Source organism: Trachurus trachurus (genome assembly GCF_905171665.1).
Source record: "Trachurus trachurus genome assembly, chromosome: 13".
In the NCBI taxonomy this organism is placed as follows: domain Eukaryota; kingdom Metazoa; phylum Chordata; class Actinopteri; order Carangiformes; family Carangidae; genus Trachurus; species Trachurus trachurus.
This window is the reverse complement of record NC_139892.1, coordinates 36,019,132-36,042,476: the sequence shown is the minus strand read 5'-3', so window position 1 is coordinate 36,042,476 and position 23,345 is coordinate 36,019,132. Positions and strand designations below refer to the sequence as shown.

General features: G+C 41.2%; 1 protein-coding gene across 2 annotated transcripts in view; it reads right to left on the bottom strand.

Moving 5' to 3' along the window:
- Positions 1-23,074, bottom strand: part of LOC310995557 (leucine-rich repeat-containing protein 39-like) — a 40,944-nt gene extending 17,870 nt beyond the window's left edge. For both annotated transcript variants that reach the window (XM_083984646.1, XM_083984647.1), the window contains exons 1-3: positions 22,956-23,074; positions 21,499-21,842; positions 19,570-19,726 (exon numbers count right to left, since the gene is read on the bottom strand). In XM_083984646.1, coding sequence (XP_083840772.1) covers positions 19,570-19,726; positions 21,499-21,744 — 403 coding nt within the window. In that variant the 5' untranslated portion in view covers positions 21,745-21,842; positions 22,956-23,074. The remainder of the gene's footprint in view (positions 1-19,569; positions 19,727-21,498; positions 21,843-22,955) is intronic.
- Positions 23,075-23,345: the final 271 nt, after the last annotated feature.

Below are 23,345 nucleotides of genomic sequence, written 5' to 3'. Positions count from 1 at the left end.
TACAGAAGCGTTTGCAATCTACTAATGACAAATAATGTTTACTTACTCATATTGCCACTACAAAGGGGTACAAACGTGAGGACGGAGAACTCTCTTGCTACGGAGCAGGTAAAAAACAACATCCGTATAGCTACATCACTTCCTGTAAAAACCCATGCACGCAAAAAACACATGAATTAAACTACTGCGCCGTCTACTGGTCGAAAAATGCAACTGCAAGTAAAAAGTACACAGTTCCATAACAAACACAATATGTAATAAACTTTGCTGCATTTTGTAATAAGTTGTTACATTTTGCACAAAATTATTATTAAAGTTTCTATATAAAAAAGTGCAACACTTGTATTTTGTAACTAATGCAATATGTAACAACTTATAACAAAATGCGGCAAAGTTTAGTTTAGTAGTTTAGTTTTAGTGGAGATACTGAATATGTATGTTTCACATTTCTACTGCATATGCTCTTTGCAATTCTGATTTGTTCACAGCATTGTGCAAAGGAAAAATACACTACAGTCATCTACAACAAACATAAGAAACACTCTTAGGGTACAACTTTACATAAACAATGTTGCAGTACATATGGTAACTGAACCTACAGAGTACTGTAAATCATTCCTGCACATCCAGACGTTCCAGTCACATTTCCATCTACATCACTCTGTCAATTGTAGCGATTGAAACAGATTCAATATTCCCAAAGATACAGTAATGTCATCCTTACATTGTATCTCTTTCAACCTTATGCCATTGTTTGTAATGGGCTCAGTCTCTTCCACCTCTGTGAGGTTGTCTTGTAATCCTATGTGATGCAGAGTAAAATTACAGTAATGTACAGTACATGTACTGCATCAACCATTATTACTGTAGTGTACAATACTGTCAAAGTGCTTCCTACTTATAAAATGCTGTAGTGCAGTACCGTGTAAGTCTAAATGTAAAAAAGTTCTTGTCCCACTGTATCTTACAGTAATGCCTGACACAATGACAGCAGTGCAGATTGTTTAGTGCTGAATACATACCTGTTGTTCCTTACTGTAAATGTTTGAATCATTGAATTCACAGTGCTTCTCCCAACATTTAAAATTAGTTTGACAGATTTCGAAAACTAGTTCAACAATTTTGTAATGACTCAAGCAATGAAATGAGGACTATTAGTTTTATAGGGAAAGACTATTCCGCGTTCAAAAGTATAGTTCATTTTGACTGACATGACATAAACAAATGATAATGTTGTAAAACAGCAGAGAATTGTATGAGAGCAACTGATACATGTCCAAAAGCATTTGCAATTTGTTCAGAGGAAGGAGAAACTGCTACTATGATGTGGACAAATGATTACATGTTGTGGAGGTTGAACTAATAGTTATGAGAACTTTCATTCTGATCTGAGAATAGCACCAAAGCGATTGAGAAAAACTGTAATTATCATGATAAATAAAACTCAACCTGTCACACAGCTCCATGTTGTCTCTGTGTCTGTGCCGCTGTCCACGGTGAGGGGGGGGGGGGGGGGGGGGGGGGGGGGGCAGCTTCTGCTCACCTGACTCTGTGCAGCTTCTTAAATCCAAACAGTCCGACACAGCGACGCACTGCTCCTCTTTGGCCTCAGTGTCTCGGACTTCCAGAGCAGCTACAGCGCAGCGTTGTGACCTCAACCATGGTTGGTGAGAGCAGAAATGTTGTTGTAGGCCTGTGCATATTCTCATTTGTCCAGGTCATAGTATTTCAAAGGAGGTTAAATCGAAAGCAACTGGACTTATACTGAGTCTCCACACCAGATAGTTGGACCAGTCCCAGCCTGGTCAGATGCTACATGAACTGATGAAGCCTCTTGGATGAAGGTGAAACGTCTTCCTAGACAAATAACTAAGTCCAGACCAGTTGCTTTCGATTTAACCTCTTTTGAAAAAAAAAAAAAAAAAAAAAAAAAAAATTGTTGTGGTGAAAATGGGCGGGCTCGTGAAAACGAGCGTTAACTCGCGTATCTCGCGTTTGGTTGCGCGTAAAAGCTCGCGCGAAAAAAAAGCGTTCCTCGTGTTTGTGTGGGAAGCCCCTCGTGGGAAGCCCCTCGTGGGTCTTCCCACCAAACACGATGAAATAGACGAAGACGCGAGGGTCCCGTCGCCATAAAAGAATCGCGTGTAGCGTCGCAAAAAAAAAAAAGTCGCGTATACCGCGTCTCGCGCCTAATCGCGTCTTTGCGTCACGGCCTTTTACACCGCGGACGTAACGAATAAACGGTGACGGTGTGAACGAACAAGAACAGGACCAGACGTGGCGTTGTTTCCTCTTTTCACCGACAGCTCCACTCTCCCTTACTTACACCAACTACTGTTATTGTTGAGGCCAGAGAATTGTGGGATTTGTAGTTTTTGACCAATCGCAGGTTGTGCTCTTTCTGTTTTTGTGATTTTCCCCGTTTCACACATGTATTTTTTTTTTTAGGGGCAAATGCGAGTGAAATGCTCGCCCATGGAGGGCATAAGAACATTTAAGACCTGTCTAAAATGATTTAAGACTTGAACACAATAATTCAACAAATTTAATATATATATAAATAAAGCAATTAAAAATTTTTTTTTTAAATTGAAATAGATTACTGTTTCATTTATACTTTGTTGGATTGGTTTTTGGTTTCTTCAGTGTTTTTTAAACAGCCAGAAATGATCTCATCTGGTCTGGATGTTTAAATAGATTTTAAAAATGCAAATATACAGTACATCAGTCAAATACATTGGTAACATTTTCCCATGTGTTTCAAATTTAAACTTCAAATCTCATTAAATTTGCTAATAGTTGGGGAAAAGTTCTTTAATTGTGAAATAATCAAAACTGTATATATTCTACATTATAAATGTTGTTTATTTGACCAGATACAATTTAATTTAAATCCCATTTTGTTCCTGAATCCACCAAACTGCTGGGATCAGAATAATCCTGATGTTCTGGATCAACGTTTTCCTGATCCGACTAACACAAACTGATGAAGAATCTTCAAACAAAGGAGCGCTTCGTGGACTCGTTGTTTAAAAAGAGGTGCTCTTTGGAAGGGATCAATGATGTGAGAAAACAAAAGAAAAATTCCAAGGCACTCTCTTACCTATAAAATGCCTTTATTAAATTATGGCATGGTCAACATGACAATTAAAAACTCCGACGCGTTTCGGCGTCTAGCCTTCATCAGGGAGTCAAATGGAGTGGGACAGGAACAATGGTTCTTTTATACAAATGTTTGTCCAATGACAAGTGTCCACCTGGTTGCCACAACCCAGAGTGGGTGTGGTCATCAGCCCATTAAAGGGACATATCCATGGCCCAGGCCTCAACTAAGCTGAATGAAAGAATAAAAGAAAACAATCAGTGATATGTACAAAATAAACATGCCAACAGATACCAAAGAGAAAACACTAGATATCAAATAAGATACAACAAAACAATCAAAACAGCATAAGATAAAACAAATACAATAATATGCAGACAGAAACCAGAGAAAAACTAGAGACCATAACAAACTCACAAGAAAACAGTGAAGTCTAAGTCCTCATTCAGGCCCGGATGTTTTGTAGCCTGCAACTTGTAGATCCAAAACACTTCCCTTTGATTCAGTTTTCTTTGTCTATTGCCTTTGCGTATAGAAGATGGAATGTGGTCTATGCCAAATGCTTGCAAGGTAGAAGGATTACTGTTATGGAAGTCAAGGTAGTGTTTGGCCATGGGATAATTAACATTTCCAGTGCGAATTGCATACTTGTGTTCTGCCAATCTGTCTTGGAGGCGTCTTTTGGTTCTGCCTATGTAAAACACTTTGCAGGTGGGACATTCCAACCTATAGATGACAAAGGTAGTTTTACAGTTGATGAAGTGGTTGATAGTATATTCTTTCTGCAATGCAAAATCAAGAAATGTCTTAGTTTGTATAACATTAGCGCAGTGATTACACTGGTGGCATTTATAGGACCCTTTTGGCTTAATGTCCAACCATGTTTTTTGGGTGTCTGGTTTAAGATGGCTGTGAACCAGTTTATCCTGCAGAGTAGGACACCTCTTGAAGCTAAACAGTGGTGGTTCAGGGAAAACTTGACTCAATGTGGTATCGCTTTCTATAATGGCCCAATTCCTTTTTATGATATCTTTAATATTTTCTGCTTCTGTGCTGTAAGTGGTTACAAATGCCACTCTGTCTTTCCTTTCTTTTGGGGTCTGACTTTGTAATAATGTCTGTCTGTCCAGGTCTTTGGCCCTCGTGAATGCTTTCTGTAGGTTGATGTCTTTAAAACCCCTTTCCTGAAAACGTGTAAACATTTCTTTAGAATTTGTTTCAAAATCCCTTTCTTGGTCGCAGATTCTCCGCACCCGCTGAAACTGGCCATAGGGAATATTTTCTTTAAGTCTCTTAGGGTGAAAACTCCTGGCATGTAGTGTGGTGTTTCTGTCTGTCGGTTTTCTATACATAGAGGTGTGTAGATTACCTTGATTGTCTTTAAAGATCTTAAGGTCTAAGAAATGTATACACTCCTTGCTGTAATCCAAAGACAACTTGATATTAGGATTAACACTGTTCAGAAAGGAATGAAAATCCAGTAGCTCTGTCTCTGAGCCAGACCAAATAACACAGACATCATCAATATACCGGCCCCACCAAATAATATGATTGAGGAACTTATTCCTTTGATGGTCAAAAACAAAATCTTCCTCCCATTTTCCCAGATAAAGACCTGCATAGGAGGGACTATAACAAGCCCCCATGGCACAACCTTTGATTTGTTTGAACACTTTATCCTGAAATATGAAAACATTGTTATTTAAAGTCCATTCTGTCAGTGTCAGTAAAAATCCACTAGGTGGCATTTCAGAATCTGAGCGGGCACTTAAAAAATGTCTTAGTGCTGCCAGGCCTTGTTCGTGTTCTATCGTTGTATATAATGATTCAACGTCCATGGTGGCTAAAAAAGTTTCACCATCTATGTTTTCTAGTTGTTCAAGCCTATTAAGAACATCAGTGGTGTCCTGGACATAGGCTGGAAGTGCAGGTAGAAATGGCTTGATGAAATAATCAATATATTTGGAGACAGGTTCAGTAAGACTGTCATTGCCTGATATCACTGGTCTGCCTGGGGGGTTTATCACACATTTATGTATTTTTGGAAGCATGTAAAAAGAAGGCATTTGTGGATTCTCATTGTATAGAAACTTAAGTTCTCCTTCAGAAATCCAACCATTTTCTTTTGCTTCCAAAAGCATCTGACCCAGTTCAATTTTTAGAGACTCGGTAGGGTTAAATGTTAGAGGTTGGTAAAATTCTCTGTTGTATAGTTGCCTATGAGCCTCTTTAACATACATTTCCTTACTCAACACAACAATGGCACCGCCCTTATCTGCTTTCTTAATGACAATGTCTTCATCTTTTGACAATGTTTCCAAAGCTACTTTTTCTTTCATGGTGAGGTTGAAATGTTTATTTGTCCGTTTGTTCTTAAATAAGTTCTCAATGTCAAAATTTACTTTTTTAGAAAATGTATTCAAAGTAGCACTTTGGACCAAAGGGCAGAAAGTAGACTTTGGTTTGAATTGTGTTCTGGTGTGAATAGGTGCAGGCTGACCTGAGTCCAAGGGTCTCGTAGAAGCCGAGGGGGTCTGTTTGTACCATGCTTTAAGGTGTAGATTCCTGTAAAAACGAAATAAGACTACGACTATATGACTTCACTGTTTTCTTCTTAGTTGAGGCCTGGGCCATGGATATGTCCCTTTAATGGGCTGATGACCACACCCACTCTGGGTTGTGGCAACCAGGTGGACACTTGTCATTGGACAAACATTTGTATAAAAGAACCATTGTTCCTGTCCCACTCCATTTGACTCCCTGATGAAGGCTAGACGCCGAAACGCGTCGGAGTTTTTAATTGTCATGTTGACCATGCCATAATTTAATAAAGGCATTTTATAGGTAAGAGAGTGCCTTGGAATTTTTCTTTTGTTTTCTCACATCATTGATCCCTTCCAAAGAGCACCTCTTTTTAAACAACGAGTCCACGAAGCGCTCCTTTGTTTGAAGATTTTTTGAACTTTGCAAAGCATTTGGGATGTGCTTCTAAGGAGCAGCTCCACAGCCATTGTTCCTGTGTTGGACCACTGAGAACACTCAACATGGAGAACACCTTCTCCTACTCTTTGGAGGAGGGACAGCGGATCATCACCTCCTCTTCATTGATGGATGATTTGCCTGATGAAGGTTCACCCCGGGCTGATCTAAACAAAGCCTACAAGGACCTCAGGTACTTGCTGGAGAAAGACATGAGACTTCACCTGAACTCAGTAACTCTGTCTGATTATTGGAGAAAAGGACTCATCCCCAGAGGTCTACGGATTAAGAAATTCCCAGCCTATGGAGGAGATGACAAAAAGGACTTCAGAGACAGGTGGGAAGCCATTCTTAACAAATGCTCCTCTGACCTGATGCTCCTGCTAATAGAAGAGTCTAACAAAGACAGAGAAGTAACTCAGAAAGAGATATCTGTGATAAGAAAGACAATTGAGGAACACCCAGCTAAGACAAACACTTTGCAACTTGATGAAAAACTGAATACTGATCTTGAGACATTTACAAAAACACTCAAACAAGAAAAGATCAGAAAGTTTCAGAGAGATACAACAGATTATAAGGAAGGAAAAATCTATAACTGGAGAAAGAAAACACCTAGGAACACAAACGGAGGCCCACGATTTAGAGCTCGGCCCAGAACGGTGTCCTTTAACTTCACCAGCAGAGATGATGATGACAATGCTGGTGTTGCAGCCCAGACATCACAGGATTTTTTAGAGCAACGAGAAAACCCACCCCACCGACCCAACGGAGTGAGAGGAGGGGGACACGGACCAGGAAGGAGCAGAGGAAGGGGACGAGGAGGACGCGAAGGGGAAGAAAGAAACCCAGAGCCCAGATACACACGGAGCAGCGCCAGGAGGCTGTGATCAACATCTCGGGTAAACCCCTCTCAGAGGAAAGTACTCTAGTCCTCTCAAAGGGGTTATCCTTTGCTCCCACCTTCTCAGCAAAGGAATTTGATACAAAGATTGACTTATTTCGTTTTTACAGGAATCTACACCTTAAAGCATGGTACAAACAGACCCCCTCGGCTTCTACGAGACCCTTGGACTCAGGTCAGCCTGCACCTATTCACACCAGAACACAATTCAAACCAAAGTCTACTTTCTGCCCTTTGGTCCAAAGTGCTACTTTGAATACATTTTCTAAAAAAGTAAATTTTGACATTGAGAACTTATTTAAGAACAAACGGACAAATAAACATTTCAACCTCACCATGAAAGAAAAAGTAGCTTTGGAAACATTGTCAAAAGATGAAGACATTGTCATTAAGAAAGCAGATAAGGGCGGTGCCATTGTTGTGTTGAGTAAGGAAATGTATGTTAAAGAGGCTCATAGGCAACTATACAACAGAGAATTTTACCAACCTCTAACATTTAACCCTACCGAGTCTCTAAAAATTGAACTGGGTCAGATGCTTTTGGAAGCAAAAGAAAATGGTTGGATTTCTGAAGGAGAACTTAAGTTTCTATACAATGAGAATCCACAAATGCCTTCTTTTTACATGCTTCCAAAAATACATAAATGTGTGATAAACCCCCCAGGCAGACCAGTGATATCAGGCAATGACAGTCTTACTGAACCTGTCTCCAAATATATTGATTATTTCATCAAGCCATTTCTACCTGCACTTCCAGCCTATGTCCAGGACACCACTGATGTTCTTAATAGGCTTGAACAACTAGAAAACATAGATGGTGAAACTTTTTTAGCCACCATGGACGTTGAATCATTATATACAACGATAGAACACGAACAAGGCCTGGCAGCACTAAGACATTTTTTAAGTGCCCGCTCAGATTCTGAAATGCCACCTAGTGGATTTTTACTGACACTGACAGAATGGACTTTAAATAACAATGTTTTCATATTTCAGGATAAAGTGTTCAAACAAATCAAAGGTTGTGCCATGGGGGCTTGTTATAGTCCCTCCTATGCAGGTCTTTATCTGGGAAAATGGGAGGAAGATTTTGTTTTTGACCATCAAAGGAATAAGTTCCTCAATCATATTATTTGGTGGGGCCGGTATATTGATGATGTCTGTGTTATTTGGTCTGGCTCAGAGACAGAGCTACTGGATTTTCATTCCTTTCTGAACAGTGTTAATCCTAATATCAAGTTGTCTTTGGATTACAGCAAGGAGTGTATACATTTCTTAGACCTTAAGATCTTTAAAGACAATCAAGGTAATCTACACACCTCTATGTATAGAAAACCGACAGACAGAAACACCACACTACATGCCAGGAGTTTTCACCCTAAGAGACTTAAAGAAAATATTCCCTATGGCCAGTTTCAGCGGGTGCGGAGAATCTGCGACCAAGAAAGGGATTTTGAAACAAATTCTAAAGAAATGTTTACACGTTTTCAGGAAAGGGGTTTTAAAGACATCAACCTACAGAAAGCATTCACGAGGGCCAAAGACCTGGACAGACAGACATTATTACAAAGTCAGACCCCAAAAGAAAGGAAAGACAGAGTGGCATTTGTAACCACTTACAGCACAGAAGCAGAAAATATTAAAGATATCATAAAAAGGAATTGGGCCATTATAGAAAGCGATACCACATTGAGTCAAGTTTTCCCTGAACCACCACTGTTTAGCTTCAAGAGGTGTCCTACTCTGCAGGATAAACTGGTTCACAGCCATCTTAAACCAGACACCCAAAAAACATGGTTGGACATTAAGCCAAAAGGGTCCTATAAATGCCACCAGTGTAATCACTGCGCTAATGTTATACAAACTAAGACATTTCTTGATTTTGCATTGCAGAAAGAATATACTATCAACCACTTCATCAACTGTAAAACTACCTTTGTCATCTATAGGTTGGAATGTCCCACCTGCAAAGTGTTTTACATAGGCAGAACCAAAAGACGCCTCCAAGACAGATTGGCAGAACACAAGTATGCAATTCGCACTGGAAATGTTAATTATCCCATGGCCAAACACTACCTTGACTTCCATAACAGTAATCCTTCTACCTTGCAAGCATTTGGCATAGACCACATTCCATCTTCTATACGCAAAGGCAATAGACAAAGAAAACTGAATCAAAGGGAAGTGTTTTGGATCTACAAGTTGCAGGCTACAAAACATCCGGGCCTGAATGAGGACTTAGACTTCACTGTTTTCTTGTGAGTTTGTTATGTTCTCTAGTTTTTCTCTGGTTTCTGTCTGCTTATTATTGTATTTGTTTTATCTTATGCTGTTTGATTGTTTTGTTGTATCTTATTTGATATCTAGTGTTTTCTCTTTGGTATCTGTTGGCATGTTTATTTTGTACATATCACTGATTGTTTTCTTTTATTCTTTCATTCAGCTTAGTTGAGGCCTGGGCCATGGATATGTCCCTTTAATGGGCTGATGACCACACCCACTCTGGGTTGTGGCAACCAGGCGGACACTTGTCATTGGACAAACACTTGTATAAAAGAACCATTGTTCCTGTCCCACTCCATTTGACTCCCTGATGAAGGCTAGCCGCCGAAACGCGTCGGAGTTTTTAATTGTCATGTTGACCATGCCATAATTTAATAAAGGCATTTTATAGGTAAGAGAGTGCCTTGGAATTTTTCTTTTGTTTTCTCACATCATTGATCCCTTTCCAAAGAGCACCTCTTTTTAAACAACGAGTCCACGAAGCGCTCCTTTGTTTGAAGATTTTGTGATAGAGCTACTGTTGAAATTAAATGCTGTCAAAACAACACCACGGCCAAATTAACTTGTGACCACACTGTTATTGCAATGATACCGCTTTACAGGTCCAGCTTGTTGCACCTCTGAAAAACATTTCACGATGATCAAGATCAAGTCTGGTGAAGATGGTCGAGGAAAATCACGCATTTGATGACACGTTTACGTCCGTGTGTGTAAATAAAACAATTTGAATTCGAGCGGAGTAACGTAGGCTACGTGACATATGGGATTCCACACATTTTGGCACACTCAGTTAAAATACTCCATGTAATTGGAGCACATTTAGAGCATGTGCAAGTGCAGCTGTAAACTGCTGTTTGTGCTGCGTTCTGTTGTTGGCAGTTTATTCTATGTCCACAAGGACATCTAAAAATATACGCTAAATATATATTTAAAAAATCAACAAGATCTGTGGACAAAAACTAACAATATAATAGAAAAGAAATGAAAGAACAATATTTCTCAATTACACTTACATGGAGGCAGAGTTATTCTTCAAGCATGTTTATTCGAGACTAGCACACACTCACATATCTCTTGTGCCATAGGGGAATTAACCAGCCCGTTTGTTTTTTACAAACAGTTTGTCTCAAAGGGCTTTACATGGCATCATTTAAAGGCCAGAAAGTGTGTTTCCTCTTCTAAGTGTAGAAATATTGTCAGGACATAACAGTGGCCACAAGTTAATTTGGCCGTGGTAGTGTTTTGACAGCCATGGCGTCATTTTTATTTCAACAGTAATTGTATCACTTTGTGACAACAGCAATCTGTTCAGATACATGGCGTAATCGTTAAACACTCTGACACAGAGATCTTAGTCGGTGACACACTCGGTTTGAATCCCGTATCGCCGACTTTTTATTTATTTATTTTATTTGAAAATGTATAATATGCATAATATCTGTAATGTTCTGTATCTGGAGAAGCTGGAAGTTAATTCTCCTATGGCACACTATTATATTGTTAATTTTTGTCCACAGATCTTGTTGATTTTTTTAATATATATTTAGCGTATTGTGGTGGCAAAAAATGTTGTTCCTTCACCAAAATATTAAAAAAGGATGAGTGGACACGTCAGCTGTCTTTCTTGAGTTTTAATAAAAGGCATTCATGAATGGAGTCACACACAAACAACCGAACAGGAGTACAGTCAGTGAGTGAGTGAGCTGAAGAAGTTTAGAGACACGCTATCTTATAGTAAAACAAAGCTTTGAACAGACAAAATATATGGCGCCATGCCTGGCTTTACCCCCTGATAGTGAGAGTGGTAAATCCACAGGCACTGTGTCAAAGCGATCCTTCAGGTCCTGACCTCGGGCCTGCTAAGTGTGGATATTGCTTCCCCTGATAAGGCCACATAAATTGTCAGCACAGGAATGTTCACTTGAATAACATGTTTGTGCCCCAGTCTTAAAGCACACACCTGAATAACATGCTATACCAAAATTTCCCATTACATTCCACCCTTTTTAGCATTTTTATGCTAAACCAAACAAGAAACAGGAAATTTTGTACTGAACTACCCCATGACCTTTGGTGCCCTGCCCCGCACCAGCCAAACGCCAGCACCCCCAGTCTCCAACTCGGGAGTTTACAGACCCCAGGCAGAGGACCCCAGGTCACAGGCACAGACGAGCCAAAACCCCTCCCCTCACTTGACAAGAGGAGGGTAAAAGACTCATCCGTCTAGCTGCTCTTAACTTAAGATAAAAGGGGAAAAACCTCGAATATGATGAGGAAAAAATCCCATAATCAATACTAAACTAAACTACTTCAAATAATATGCAGAAGACCCAGAATAACACAAAACAAATCAAATCAAACTGTGAGACTAAAAAACGTAGGAATGATTAAGGCAAAATACAAAGTTAAAGCAACTCATCGTCCTCCCCAGAAGGGAGGAAACCCACTCGTCATTCCAGTCCATCACTGATTTCACCAATGGTACGAATAACCAAAAACATGAAACAATCAGAGATATCAAAACTGTGTTTGTGAAATTCAGACTTTCAGTAAACACCGTCATGTCCAGCAGTAGAAACAAAATCACAAGCAATGATAAAATACTACTGTTAAAGATAAGCAAAACATCAAACTCACACATATAGCAATGCATGAAAACAAGCATGGTGTTTTGTGATTATCCTAAACTGAAAACATAAAAAAAACAACTTTATTGGTTACATCACTCAATGTGAAAAATTATCAACACTGAATATGGAAACTTAAAGGAGCTCATCCCGCAACTCTGTAGTTCTTGTGAGAGTGAGAGTGATCCTAAAGTCAATGTTTATGAGAATTGAAACCTGCGACCATATCAGGTCACATCTGAAGATGTCCAAGTTGTCGTCCCACATTACCTGTCGCCACCACAGGTTGTCCACGTGCTGATGTACCCAGAGACTGCTCTCTGGGTGTAACACGATCCTGAGTGAACAAACTGCGCTTCTCTGAGTAGTAGGATTTGTGGTCCTTTGGGAAAAGTGGAGTTGTTTTCAAAACAACTGTGGAAACATTCCAGGAACAAACCTTCAGCCCCTCGTAACTCACAACAGTTGCGTTGAATCCTCAGCCGTTCCTCTGTCGGGTTGTGAACTACGAGTGCAGGGCCATGTCATTCTGGGTAAAAGCAATCATTGCCCCCAGAATTTTAGGAAGAGGTGTTCAACGGCACAGAGTTACCTTTGTCATGTGACAGGGCAGCGCAAGCACGGCAGCTTGCGTTGGTCAGCACCCTTGCAGCTCTCATCACTGCCCTGCATCCGACGTTGTCCTCCAGCTCGATGTTGTGTTACTCACGGTAACAGCAGATGTCTTCACCAGAATGCAAAGCGTGTGGTGTAGATTTGTGGCCTGGGTGAGGTGAATCTGTCATGACGTTGTTGCTCGTCCTGCGGTTGTAGATCTCCTTCAGTAACAGCACCGACAGCCACGCGGTGATGGAGATAACCAGCAGGAAACTGGTCGCCACCCTTAGGCCGCACCCGAGCTGCTTACAGGGATGTCATGGTCGTTCACCACGATGTAGTCGCCTGACCTGCGGTCACACAGCTCTGTGTCTGCTGGCCCTGTAGGGCAACCTCCACCTGTTGGTAACATTTATACGAAAAACAAACAGCAGGAAAAAACAAACAGACAACAACGAGAATGCACAATACCACATCATTCATCCACACACTGGCCAGTGATTTCATACATACTTCAATCATTCATCCTTCCCCCTTTTTGACACATGGTTCAACCCATGTGTCAACTTCACACACTGTGGAGAAAACATAAACAAGGGAAACAGCAGAGACTGCTGTTCTCTGGTTTTCCACACGGCCCTCTCTTGCCAGAGAGGCTCATATCAACAAGTTGGCTATCTCAGCGGTAGCCACAACTGTGGGGATGGAACGGGGGTGTTAGAGAAAAACAACGGACACATACTTCGTGAGACAAAAGTAGCCTTGAAGCTGCGACTGCAGCTGCATCTGTCCTGGTATCACCTAGAGAGAAAATGTCAATGTTGTTTACGTGAACTTTCGCACAGCAATTTGTTATGTCGGTACCAGCAGTTCAACCAAAAAGAAATATCAATTAATGCTGATCATTTAGGTTTTCCTGTTGAAGTCGTCTCCATTCACCCAAATATGTCCAACCTCCTGAAAATTAACACTCTTCAAAAAAAAAAAAAAATACTGAGTAGAGTATCCTTTAACTCTGGCCTGTGGGAGAAAAACATACATTATGATGGCCACATGGTCATGTGGCTTTCCGTCCTCAGCTGTTGGAAGGAGAGTAACAGGGTTAAAACAGTACATGACAGAAGTCAGAATCCCTCCTTCTCGTCAACAGTCCTGGTCAAAGGTCATGAGCAGTCAGTCAGTCCAAGTACTGGAGGTGCTTTGTAAAACTACTTTAAAGTCACTACAACACTTTGACAGCCTCCACAGTCGTCAGTGTCAAACCTAAGTGACAGGGTCTGAGCTTTAGGCCTTGTCCATAAGCAATTGCTGCGAATGGTGCCTAAATTACTGCACAACGAGCGACCCATTGTCTGCTAGCTTCTCATGGCCAAAAATTATATCACTTTAATGAATTTACAGAATTGAAATTTATTTATTTTTTCTTATGAGGGGGATCCTCCCTCTGTTAAGATCATGTGACCCAAGATGTGACCTCTGTGGCAACAAACTACATGTTGGACAGGCTGGCCTAGTGCCCCTGTTTACCCAGATGGGTCAAAAGAGCCAGAGCAGCTTTAACGCATCTCTCTCTGGTCTCACTTGCAATCAAGATACCATCACCATTCTGCAACAAAGCACGTTTCTCTGGCAACACCAGAGGCTCCAGGCTGTCCCCCAGAGTAAAGCAATAAATCGTTGAAGATTTACACCAACCCTGACACAACCGAGCAAAACGCATACACCTTCCCACCAAACCAAAAGGCAAAACCAAAATTGACTGTCAAACTTACATGAAAGCGTTTAAAAAGATCAACAACAACAAAAAACCATTTACTATTTGTTGGAATTCTAAACAAAATCGTGTACGGATTCTGTACCATCGGCGCCCTGGCCTGCACAGCAACTTTTACAGCCTGCAGGTCTTGCACAAATCTCCACTCCGCAGGCTCGCCCTCAGGTCGAATCTTATGCACCAGAAAAAATGGGGGTTCTCACTGGAGAACCAGCACATGGCACAATCACACCAGCTTTCAACAAAGCATCATACACAGGCCTAAAGCCTTCACTTGCATCATGTCTGAGAGGATAGTAGTCACAACAGGGACAAAACAGTGTGATTTAGGCTAATCGTTATACCAACAGGCTTATAATTGTTTTTAATCAGAAACGTCATGCTCACTTTTAGCCCAGAGATGACTGAGAATATCTTTTAATTCCGAGATCTCTTCAACAGATTTAAACAGTTTCTTGTCTATGTGAAAATTGGGATAGTCAAAGAAAAATATGATCTCATCCTCAACTTCAACATCATTATTCAACAATTTGCAATTTGCCCTCAGGACTTCTTTAAAGTGCACCTGAGGATCAGCTGTAGCCTCCTAGTTTGAGGAAGCATTTAGCTTCTCTACCCAATTTTCCAAGTTTGTACATGCAGGATTTACCAATGAGATGTGTGGTTCAGATTGTTGAGGCAATACATTTAACATTACCTCAAAATAACCTATTTGCATTCAAACAATCCCCGCCTAGCATTATTTAATCAGTGATACTCCTACTGTCATAATAGGAGTGTATGTGTGTACTGCAGCACAGGCATGTGACGTCAATGTGTGTGTGTGCTCGGAGCTGCAGCACAACAGAGCAGGGGGAGAGTTACTTTCCCCCGTAACATGATTTGTGTGTCGGGGTGGTGGAAAAGCATTGATAGTTTTCTACCCTTATCTCACTCAACCCCGTCTAGTGTACAAATCAAAGATAAACCTAACAAACAAATAAATCATTTTTCATCAATTTAAAACTGGACTTCTGTCATGAGCAATGAATGTTTGAAATGTTTCCCAAATTAGGATCAAATGCATTTTAGTGGAGCTAAAAACTTCCCTCCCACACCAACTGTCTACTGATACGTGGTGCTGAGTTTAAGCTATTTATTATCAAATTCATAGCTGCTTAACTAGAATCAGTGGCCCCGGATTCGACCCGATCCAGATATTTCAACATGTCTATCATCATTGTGTACCTAGGTTCTAGTTGTGCGTGTTGTAGTTCTGCTTCGAGGCTCTGAACTGTTTCTAGCATGAGCTCAGTGTCAGTATCAGTGTTACGGCGTGCAGCATGTGTCTGTGTATCAGTGTGTGTGTTAGTGTAGGTGTTCTCACGTGTTTCCAATGCGCTCCCAGCTGCCGGCCCAGTGTCTCCACCAGACCCGTCCCGGCCTGCACTTCCACCATATAGTAGTGAGTCCCAATTCACCCTCTCTCTCCTCTCATTGGGGCAGTACCGTGCCCAGTGTCCTATCTTGCCACACCGAAAGCATCGGCCCCCCCTTTCGTTGCCGCGACCTGCTGCTCCGCGTCCGCAGCCGGCATGGTCCCGGCCTCGGTTCTGAGACCTGCGTCGCGGGTGGAGTTGGCGGTCGCGGCCACAGCTGCCCCCTCTGTCACCACTGTCCATGTTCTTTATCAGTTCTGCAGTCAAGACTGCTTCAATGGCATCAGTATACCAGTGGCGACTGTGCACAGACAGCATGTTTACCAGCCACTGTCCATGGCATGGACACGGGCTGCTCACATTGTTCTTTTTCCCCGGGCTTGGGGAGCGCCAGGCAGGGTGGGAGCTGCTGCTGCTGATGATGATGATGATGAGGAGAAACATCCTGAAGTGACGATGAAGGTGGGGGTGGAGGTGGATGGCACGGTGCAGTCGAGTCCAGGTCTGGATCCCGCTTCAGACACCGGGGCACGGTCCTGTTGGAGCCCTGCCTACACTCTGCTTCACACATCCACATGTCAAAAGCTTTCCAATTTATCCTAATTCCCTTCTTGCTTTTATTATTCCGACGCAGCAGTCTCGCATTTAAAGCCTTTAACTCTTCAACGCTCAGGCTGCCCATTTTTGGAAATTTAAATTCTCTGACCCACAGATCTAATTGGGCCATGGCTTCCTCTCCATAGTTATCTGTCATGTACTTTATATTTGGGGCTTCGTAATCTGGTCCCTCGGATAGATTACATCCAGAGGGTTTGCTTTGTTTCGTTCCCATGATTGTATTCTCTCAGACGTTTGCAAGTTTAATTTTCACAAAAGAAAAAACAGTAGGCCACTCAGATTTAGATTATCTTACTTACTCACCGTTCAAATTTGAATCTTTAAAATCTTTAAGCATAATAAATTTAGATTTAATTTCAGAATAACCGCAATTTAGATTATTTTCTGTTTTAAAGAAAAGAGAAGAAGAGTAGCACTGCTAAATTTTAATTTTAAATTTACTCTTTAACTTTAACCGGATTCCGACTTTAATTATTTTCTCAAAATTAAATTGTAGTTCTCCAGACAGTCAAAATTGTTTCTTCTCCTTACTCCGCCTGTCTTAGTGTTGTAGCCCCTAAGTGCCTCAGACTCCCGGGTCTGGCTTACTGCAGGTTCCTAGAACCTGAAGCCCCAAGTCCTCGACTTGAGGGAAGTCTACCGCTCCCTGACACTTGGCCTCCCCCGAATAGGAAGCCGAGTTGTCCGGCACGTCTGCCGCCACTACTGCGAACTCAGTAGGTAGAGACGGGACTTTGGCCCTTTCTTTTCTCAAAACTCACCAGAAAAAGACAGCGAGGTGTTTTCTGTAGCCACCGAGTTCGTTGGACCCCGACCGGTGAGGGGACTCTCAGTCCTCTGGACGTCAGGCCCTCTTCTCAACCTTCCTTGACGGGGGAGTCCGAGGTGTGCGCTTTAATCACCTTCGGTCCAGAAACGAAAAATCCGCTCACAGATGGGGTCCCTTCGTGGTCGCCAAATTGTGGTGGCAAAAAATGTTGTTCCTTCACCAAAATATTAAAAAAGGATGAGTGGACACGTCAGCTGTCTTTCTTGAGTTTTAATAAAAGGCATTCATGAATGGAGTCACACACAAACAACCGAACAGGAGTACAGTCAGTGAGTGAGTGAGCTGAAGAAGTTTAGAGACACGCTATCTTATAGTAAAACAAAGCTTTGAACAGACAAAATATATGGCGCCATGCCTGGCTTTACCCCCTGATAGTGAGAGTGGTAAATCCACAGGCACTGTGTCAAAGCGATCCTTCAGGTCCTGACCTCGGGCCTGCTAAGTGTGGATATTGCTTCCCCTGATAAGGCCACATAAATTGTCAGCACAGGAATGTTCACTTGAATAACATGTTTGTGCCCCAGTCTTAAAGCACACACCTGAATAACATGCTATACCAAAATTTCCCATTACAGTATATTTTTAGATGTCCTTGTGGACATAGAATAAACTGCCAACAACAGAACGCAGCACAAACAGCAGTTTACAGCTGCACTTGCACATGCACAAATGTGCTCCAATTACATGGAGTATTTTAACTGAGTGTGCCAAAATGTGTGGAATCCCATATGTCACGTAGCCTACGTTACTCCGCTCGAATTCAAATTGTTTTATTTACACACACGGACGTAAACGTGTCATCAAATGCGTGATTTTCCTCGACCATCTTCACCAGACTTGATCTTGATCATCATGAAATGTTTTTCAGAGGTGCAACAAGCTGGACCTGTAAAGCGGTATCATTGCAATAACAGTGTGGTCACAAGTTAATTTGGCCGTGGTGTTGTTTTGACAGCATTTAATTTCAACAGTAGCTCTATCACCTTGTCACATCATCTGTGCGGTTACGTAGTGTAATGGTTAAACTCTCTGCTATGACAGTTTTGCAGTCGGTGACAGACTCGGTTCGAACCCCGTGTCGGGTGATTTTTTTTTTTTTTTTTTTGGAAAATGTTTACATAATATTGTGTCTTCGGATCCCACAATTGTAATGCACAACATGAAGCATCATGCTTGGATTAATGAGGTGGAGCGAGAGCTCAACAGATTCATTCATTCAGGCATTCGCGAGGTCACCTACATCTTCTCTCCGTGATCGGAGCATCTGGCAGCGGCCCAACATTTGTAAACAAAAGTCACCAGTTAACGTGGAAACGAGTTGATTTGTAACACCGGGAAAACAGCAGAGATAACGGGCTTTCAGATCCGAGTCTCCAAACCAGAAACGTTTCTAACAGCACCGGAAAAACTCGCCACATTTGTCGTCGGTCACTTTTGTCAAAAGAGGGTTTGGAAAGTTACCAGATTCAGCGAGAAAGTGGCAACACTGTAGCCGACAGCCGCACAGCGCTGCACGCCGTCCCCACAGCAGCATTCAAGGAGAACGATTACTCAAACAAAACCAAGATCACACAGTTTATAAAAAACATTATGTTGTGATATAGTTTAAAACAGTTTTACATATCAGAGGACTACCATATTCACACACAGGGTACCCCAGAGTGTCTAATCTGTAAAAAGAAAAAACGGTTTTGATGAGTTTACTCGTCAATGGTCGCGAAAGAGTTAACATTCTGCATTTATAAACAACCGAAAACTCACGTCTCCATTAGCTGTTAGCAACTTAGCATATCACCATAACACAGTAACGTTACAACTCACCGGAGTTCTTGGTTAGAAACACAAAACGAAGCGTCTATTCCGGCTACAGTCGCACGGGCACTCCCTCGGGATAACTCAAAAAGCTGAACAGAGTCGTACTGTGAAAATAAAACCGTATTCTTCCACAAAACATCCGACGATCTTGCTCGACAGTATCACACAGCAACATCCGTATCAGAGCAATTCTTGCCCGTCTTCTTCCCAGCATGCAACGCACGCATGACCAGACTTTTCCTCATTGAGCGTACCTAAAGCGCCCTCCTGTGGTCACATCAAGCAACTGCAACTATACTCTTTTCATGGATTTACACAAAAATTGAACTGTTTAACATTAATCCATCACAAATACATTTAGTAAACCCACTGTATTTTTATCAGGGTTACACCTAGAAATATATTTGTCAAACATTATTTGTTCCACCAATTCAATAATTTCTTTTTAGATGTGAGGAATGTGAAGTCTGAAAATACATTTGCAAAATTTTGAATAGTTTGGGGTATTTTTATTGGGGGGGACAATTCATGTTTTTCAGAAATTGGGGGAACCACGTCCCCCCCGTCCCCCCCGGGATCTGCACCCATAAACCCCCTCTTTGACCTGTCGGGAGCTACTGACCGATCTGTTTGGGGATTTCAGAGACGCCGTTGCGGGACAGATCGAGCACCAGGAGGTTCTGGAAGCTGGAGATGAAGTGAGGGATCTTCTGCAGTCCGGTCCGGTGGAGCTGCCACTCCTGGACCTGGTTGAGCTGGACCAGACAGCCCGGTAGGACCTGCAGAGACAAACACTCACATCAGACCAAGGGCGTCATTTATGATATAAAAAAATAAAAAAAATTACTTGATTAATCAAACAATAATCGATTATTAAATTAATTATCAACTGTTTTGATAATCTAATAATCAGTTTGAGTCGTTTCTTAAGAACAAAAGTCCAAATTCTCTGATTTCAGCTTCTTAAATGTGAATATTTCTGGTTTCTTTGTTCCTTTATGACAATAAACTGAGTCTCTCTTTGGTTTGTGGACAAAACAAGACATTTGAGGACGTCGTCTGCTGGTTTGGGAAACACTGGTTGATGATTTTAAACATTTTATTGAACAAACAATAATCGACAGATTCATTGATAATGAAAATAATCATTAGTAGCAGCCCTAACAAAAAGTAATTGAGTTAGTAACTGAATTACTACATAATAACAGTAACTATTGCGTTACTTTTTTCAGTAAAATGCTCAAATATGTCAAATTACTCTGACTCATCCCCGTAACCTCCCGTTTACCAACTCCAGTTGATTAGTTCCAGATAAACGGCTTTTTTCTACTAATTAGACAAGTTGACGGACTGAAAAAGATGTTAGAACGTAGGCTATACTTTAACAGGTGTATTATTATTTTCTGATGGGACTTCTTGAGTCAAATAACGGCGCATTTTATTGTCAGTAACGGTAACAGCGTTATAATGGGGAAACAGTAACTTTTTTGATTACTGTTACTGAAAAAAGTAGCGCCGTTAGTAATGCCATTATTTTATGACGTGGTAATCTCTGGTCATAATTGGTCAAGCCCATATTCTGCTCAGAAACATAATGAAAAGAGCCACAAGGCCAAGAAACAGTCTTAAATGGCTGGTTCATCATATAAAAGGAGAAAAGACACTGTCCCAAAGAGGTGATAGTCATATCACTGAGTTAAAAAGTTAAGTGTTATCTCAAGTCAGCTGTCTGGTCTCAGTAGCTACTGAATTGGCTTTTCTCTCTGAATCAAATTGTTTTTTTTACATTGTGCTATTGACAAGCTGTGATGTGCTATGTTCATAATGCTTCATCCAGGCAAGATAATAATACTAATAGTGGTAAATGACTGAAAGGTGGGGATGACAAAATAAAGAGGTAAATAAGCCTTGTCCTTTTATCAAAGTTAATGATTTTGCACTTTTTCATGCATACGCTGACTTTTTTGTTTAAAAAAATCCCTATACAGACAGAGACCCCCCCCAAATGTTTAACCTGCTGTGAACATTACATTTCCTGTCATGTTGTCTGTCAGTGTATTAATTGTCTAGTATTGTTGCTTTTTGTGCATGGCTTCTAATGTGTCCAATGTGTATAATGTGATTGTGTCTTGTGTACTTTTTTTTTTTTTTTCTGTTGGTGTTGCTGCTTAATGTTGCTTCTGTTTTGTCTGTAGCGGCTGCTGTTTGAGTTCAGTTTTATGTTAGTTTGTGTGTGTATGCATGGACCTTCACTGAGCTCTCTGTCTTTTGTCCACTATTCAGCTTTTTAATCATTGAATGTATTATTTGTATGTTGATAATCCAAAAAATTTTATTTTTCTTTTAGGGTGACTTTTAACATCAGTCCAGGGACAACAGATGCAAAATAGCCTTTTGGCTAATTCTGGCATGTTTACATTTGTTTAAATGTTTTTATTAATGTGCAATGTCCCTGATCCTTAAACCTTTAAATAAATAAATAAATAAATAACCCAAAGCTACGCCCCTGCATCAGACCATAGACTGGACCAGGACAATAATCTGTAGATACCTTCCACTCCTCCTGCTCGATGCGGAGCACCAGCCGTCCGTCCTCGGTCTGCAGCTTCTGTCTGAGTGGAGCCAGAACGGCCCGGTCCTCCCAGACCCCCAGGCTGAGTCTGGAGCGCCGCTCGGTGCCGCTCCTCCTCCTCTGCTGCTCCTCCTCGTCCTGCTCCTCCCTCCTCCTCTTGATCCGGGTCTCCCACAGAGCTCTGACCGAGCCGATGGAGCCGCACACCACCACGCCCCCCACCATGGTGACCACGACGACGACGACGTCACAGCGCCGCACGGGGAGACAGGCGAGATGACCTCTGACCTCTGAGCTGCAGCCTCGCTCTCCTCCTGATCATCCTGTAGGAACAAATACAAAACATTTCATTTCTTTGATTTCATTTCTATTTGACTAAATAAATTGTAAAGAAAACCGTTTTTCTAATTATTCATTTAATTGAGGCCTGTATTGAGGCCGCATTTTGTAATAATGTAATTAATTTCACCTCATGATGTAATATTTTGTAAAATCTGCCACATTTTGTAATAAAATTCTTAAACACAATATGTAATAAACTTTGCTGCATTTTGTAATAAGTTGTTACATTTTGCACAAAATTATTATTAAAGTTTCTATATAAAAAAGTGCAACACTTGTATTTTGTAACTAATGCAATATGTAACAACTTATTACAAAATGCGGCAAAGTTTATTACATATTACGTTTAACAATTTTATTACAAAATGAGGTGAAAATGTATTGCATTATTACATAATGAATATATATCTTAAATTACTCTTTGTATATTTATTTTATAGTTTTTAAAATGATTAGGGAGAGATTCACCTATATTTCGTTGTGCTTCATTGCTCGATGACAATAAAGGAAAATTTAAATTTACAATATAACAGAAAATCCTCATTTTGGTGAAATTACAACAGTGATTTATTTGATTTGATTTGATTTATTTTCCATTTATCTTCACGTTGTCAGTTACACAGAATGAAAAAAGTACATTTACTCTGAGTGTATCTTGTTAGTTGTATTTTCATTAGTGCTGTAGTATTACAGTGCAGTAATATAACAATGTACAGTGTTATTGTTGTGTAGTAGCCTATCACAGTAATGGACTGTTGTGTTACAGTGTTGTGGTACTACACTATAATTACAGTAGTATTATCATAGCACCACTGTGTTATTGCAGTACTACTGTATTACAGTGTTGTATTATCAGAGTACAGCTGTACAGTGTTGTAGTAGTATCACACAGTACCACAGTGTTAGTGTTGTAGTCGGTGAACACTGGTGTCATGTTGTAGTTAGTGTTGTATTCCTATAGCTCTGTAGTATTGCAGTACTGTGGTACTCCAGTATAACAGTGAGGTAGTATTATTACAGCGTAGTAGTATTGTATTGTAGTATTAGTGTAGTAGTACTGCAGTACTACACAGTCTCAGTGTAGCAGCTCTCACCTTGTCTCAGCGCAGCGGCAACAGTCGTCGTCCATGCTGAGAAATTTGACCTCAGATCAGATCAGCTGCTGGTTAATTTTAGTCAGAGTCTCCAGGTCACATGACCGACAGATACCCCCCTCTTACCCTCTTACCCCCCCTCTTACCCTCTTACCCCCCCCTCTTACCCTCTTACCCCCCCTCTTACCCTCTTACCCCCCCTCACTCAGAGTCACATGACTGGGCCGGTCCTGGGTCCAGGGAGAGGAGTCGGGGTCTCTCAGCCAATCAGAGCGGAGGACCACCCACCTCCTCTCTGACCTCTGGAGTTTCTGACCGCGTGTCCTCCTGCACGTTGGGACGTTGTCATGGTGACGGCAGCATCTGGTCCACACACAGCAGCCCTAAAGA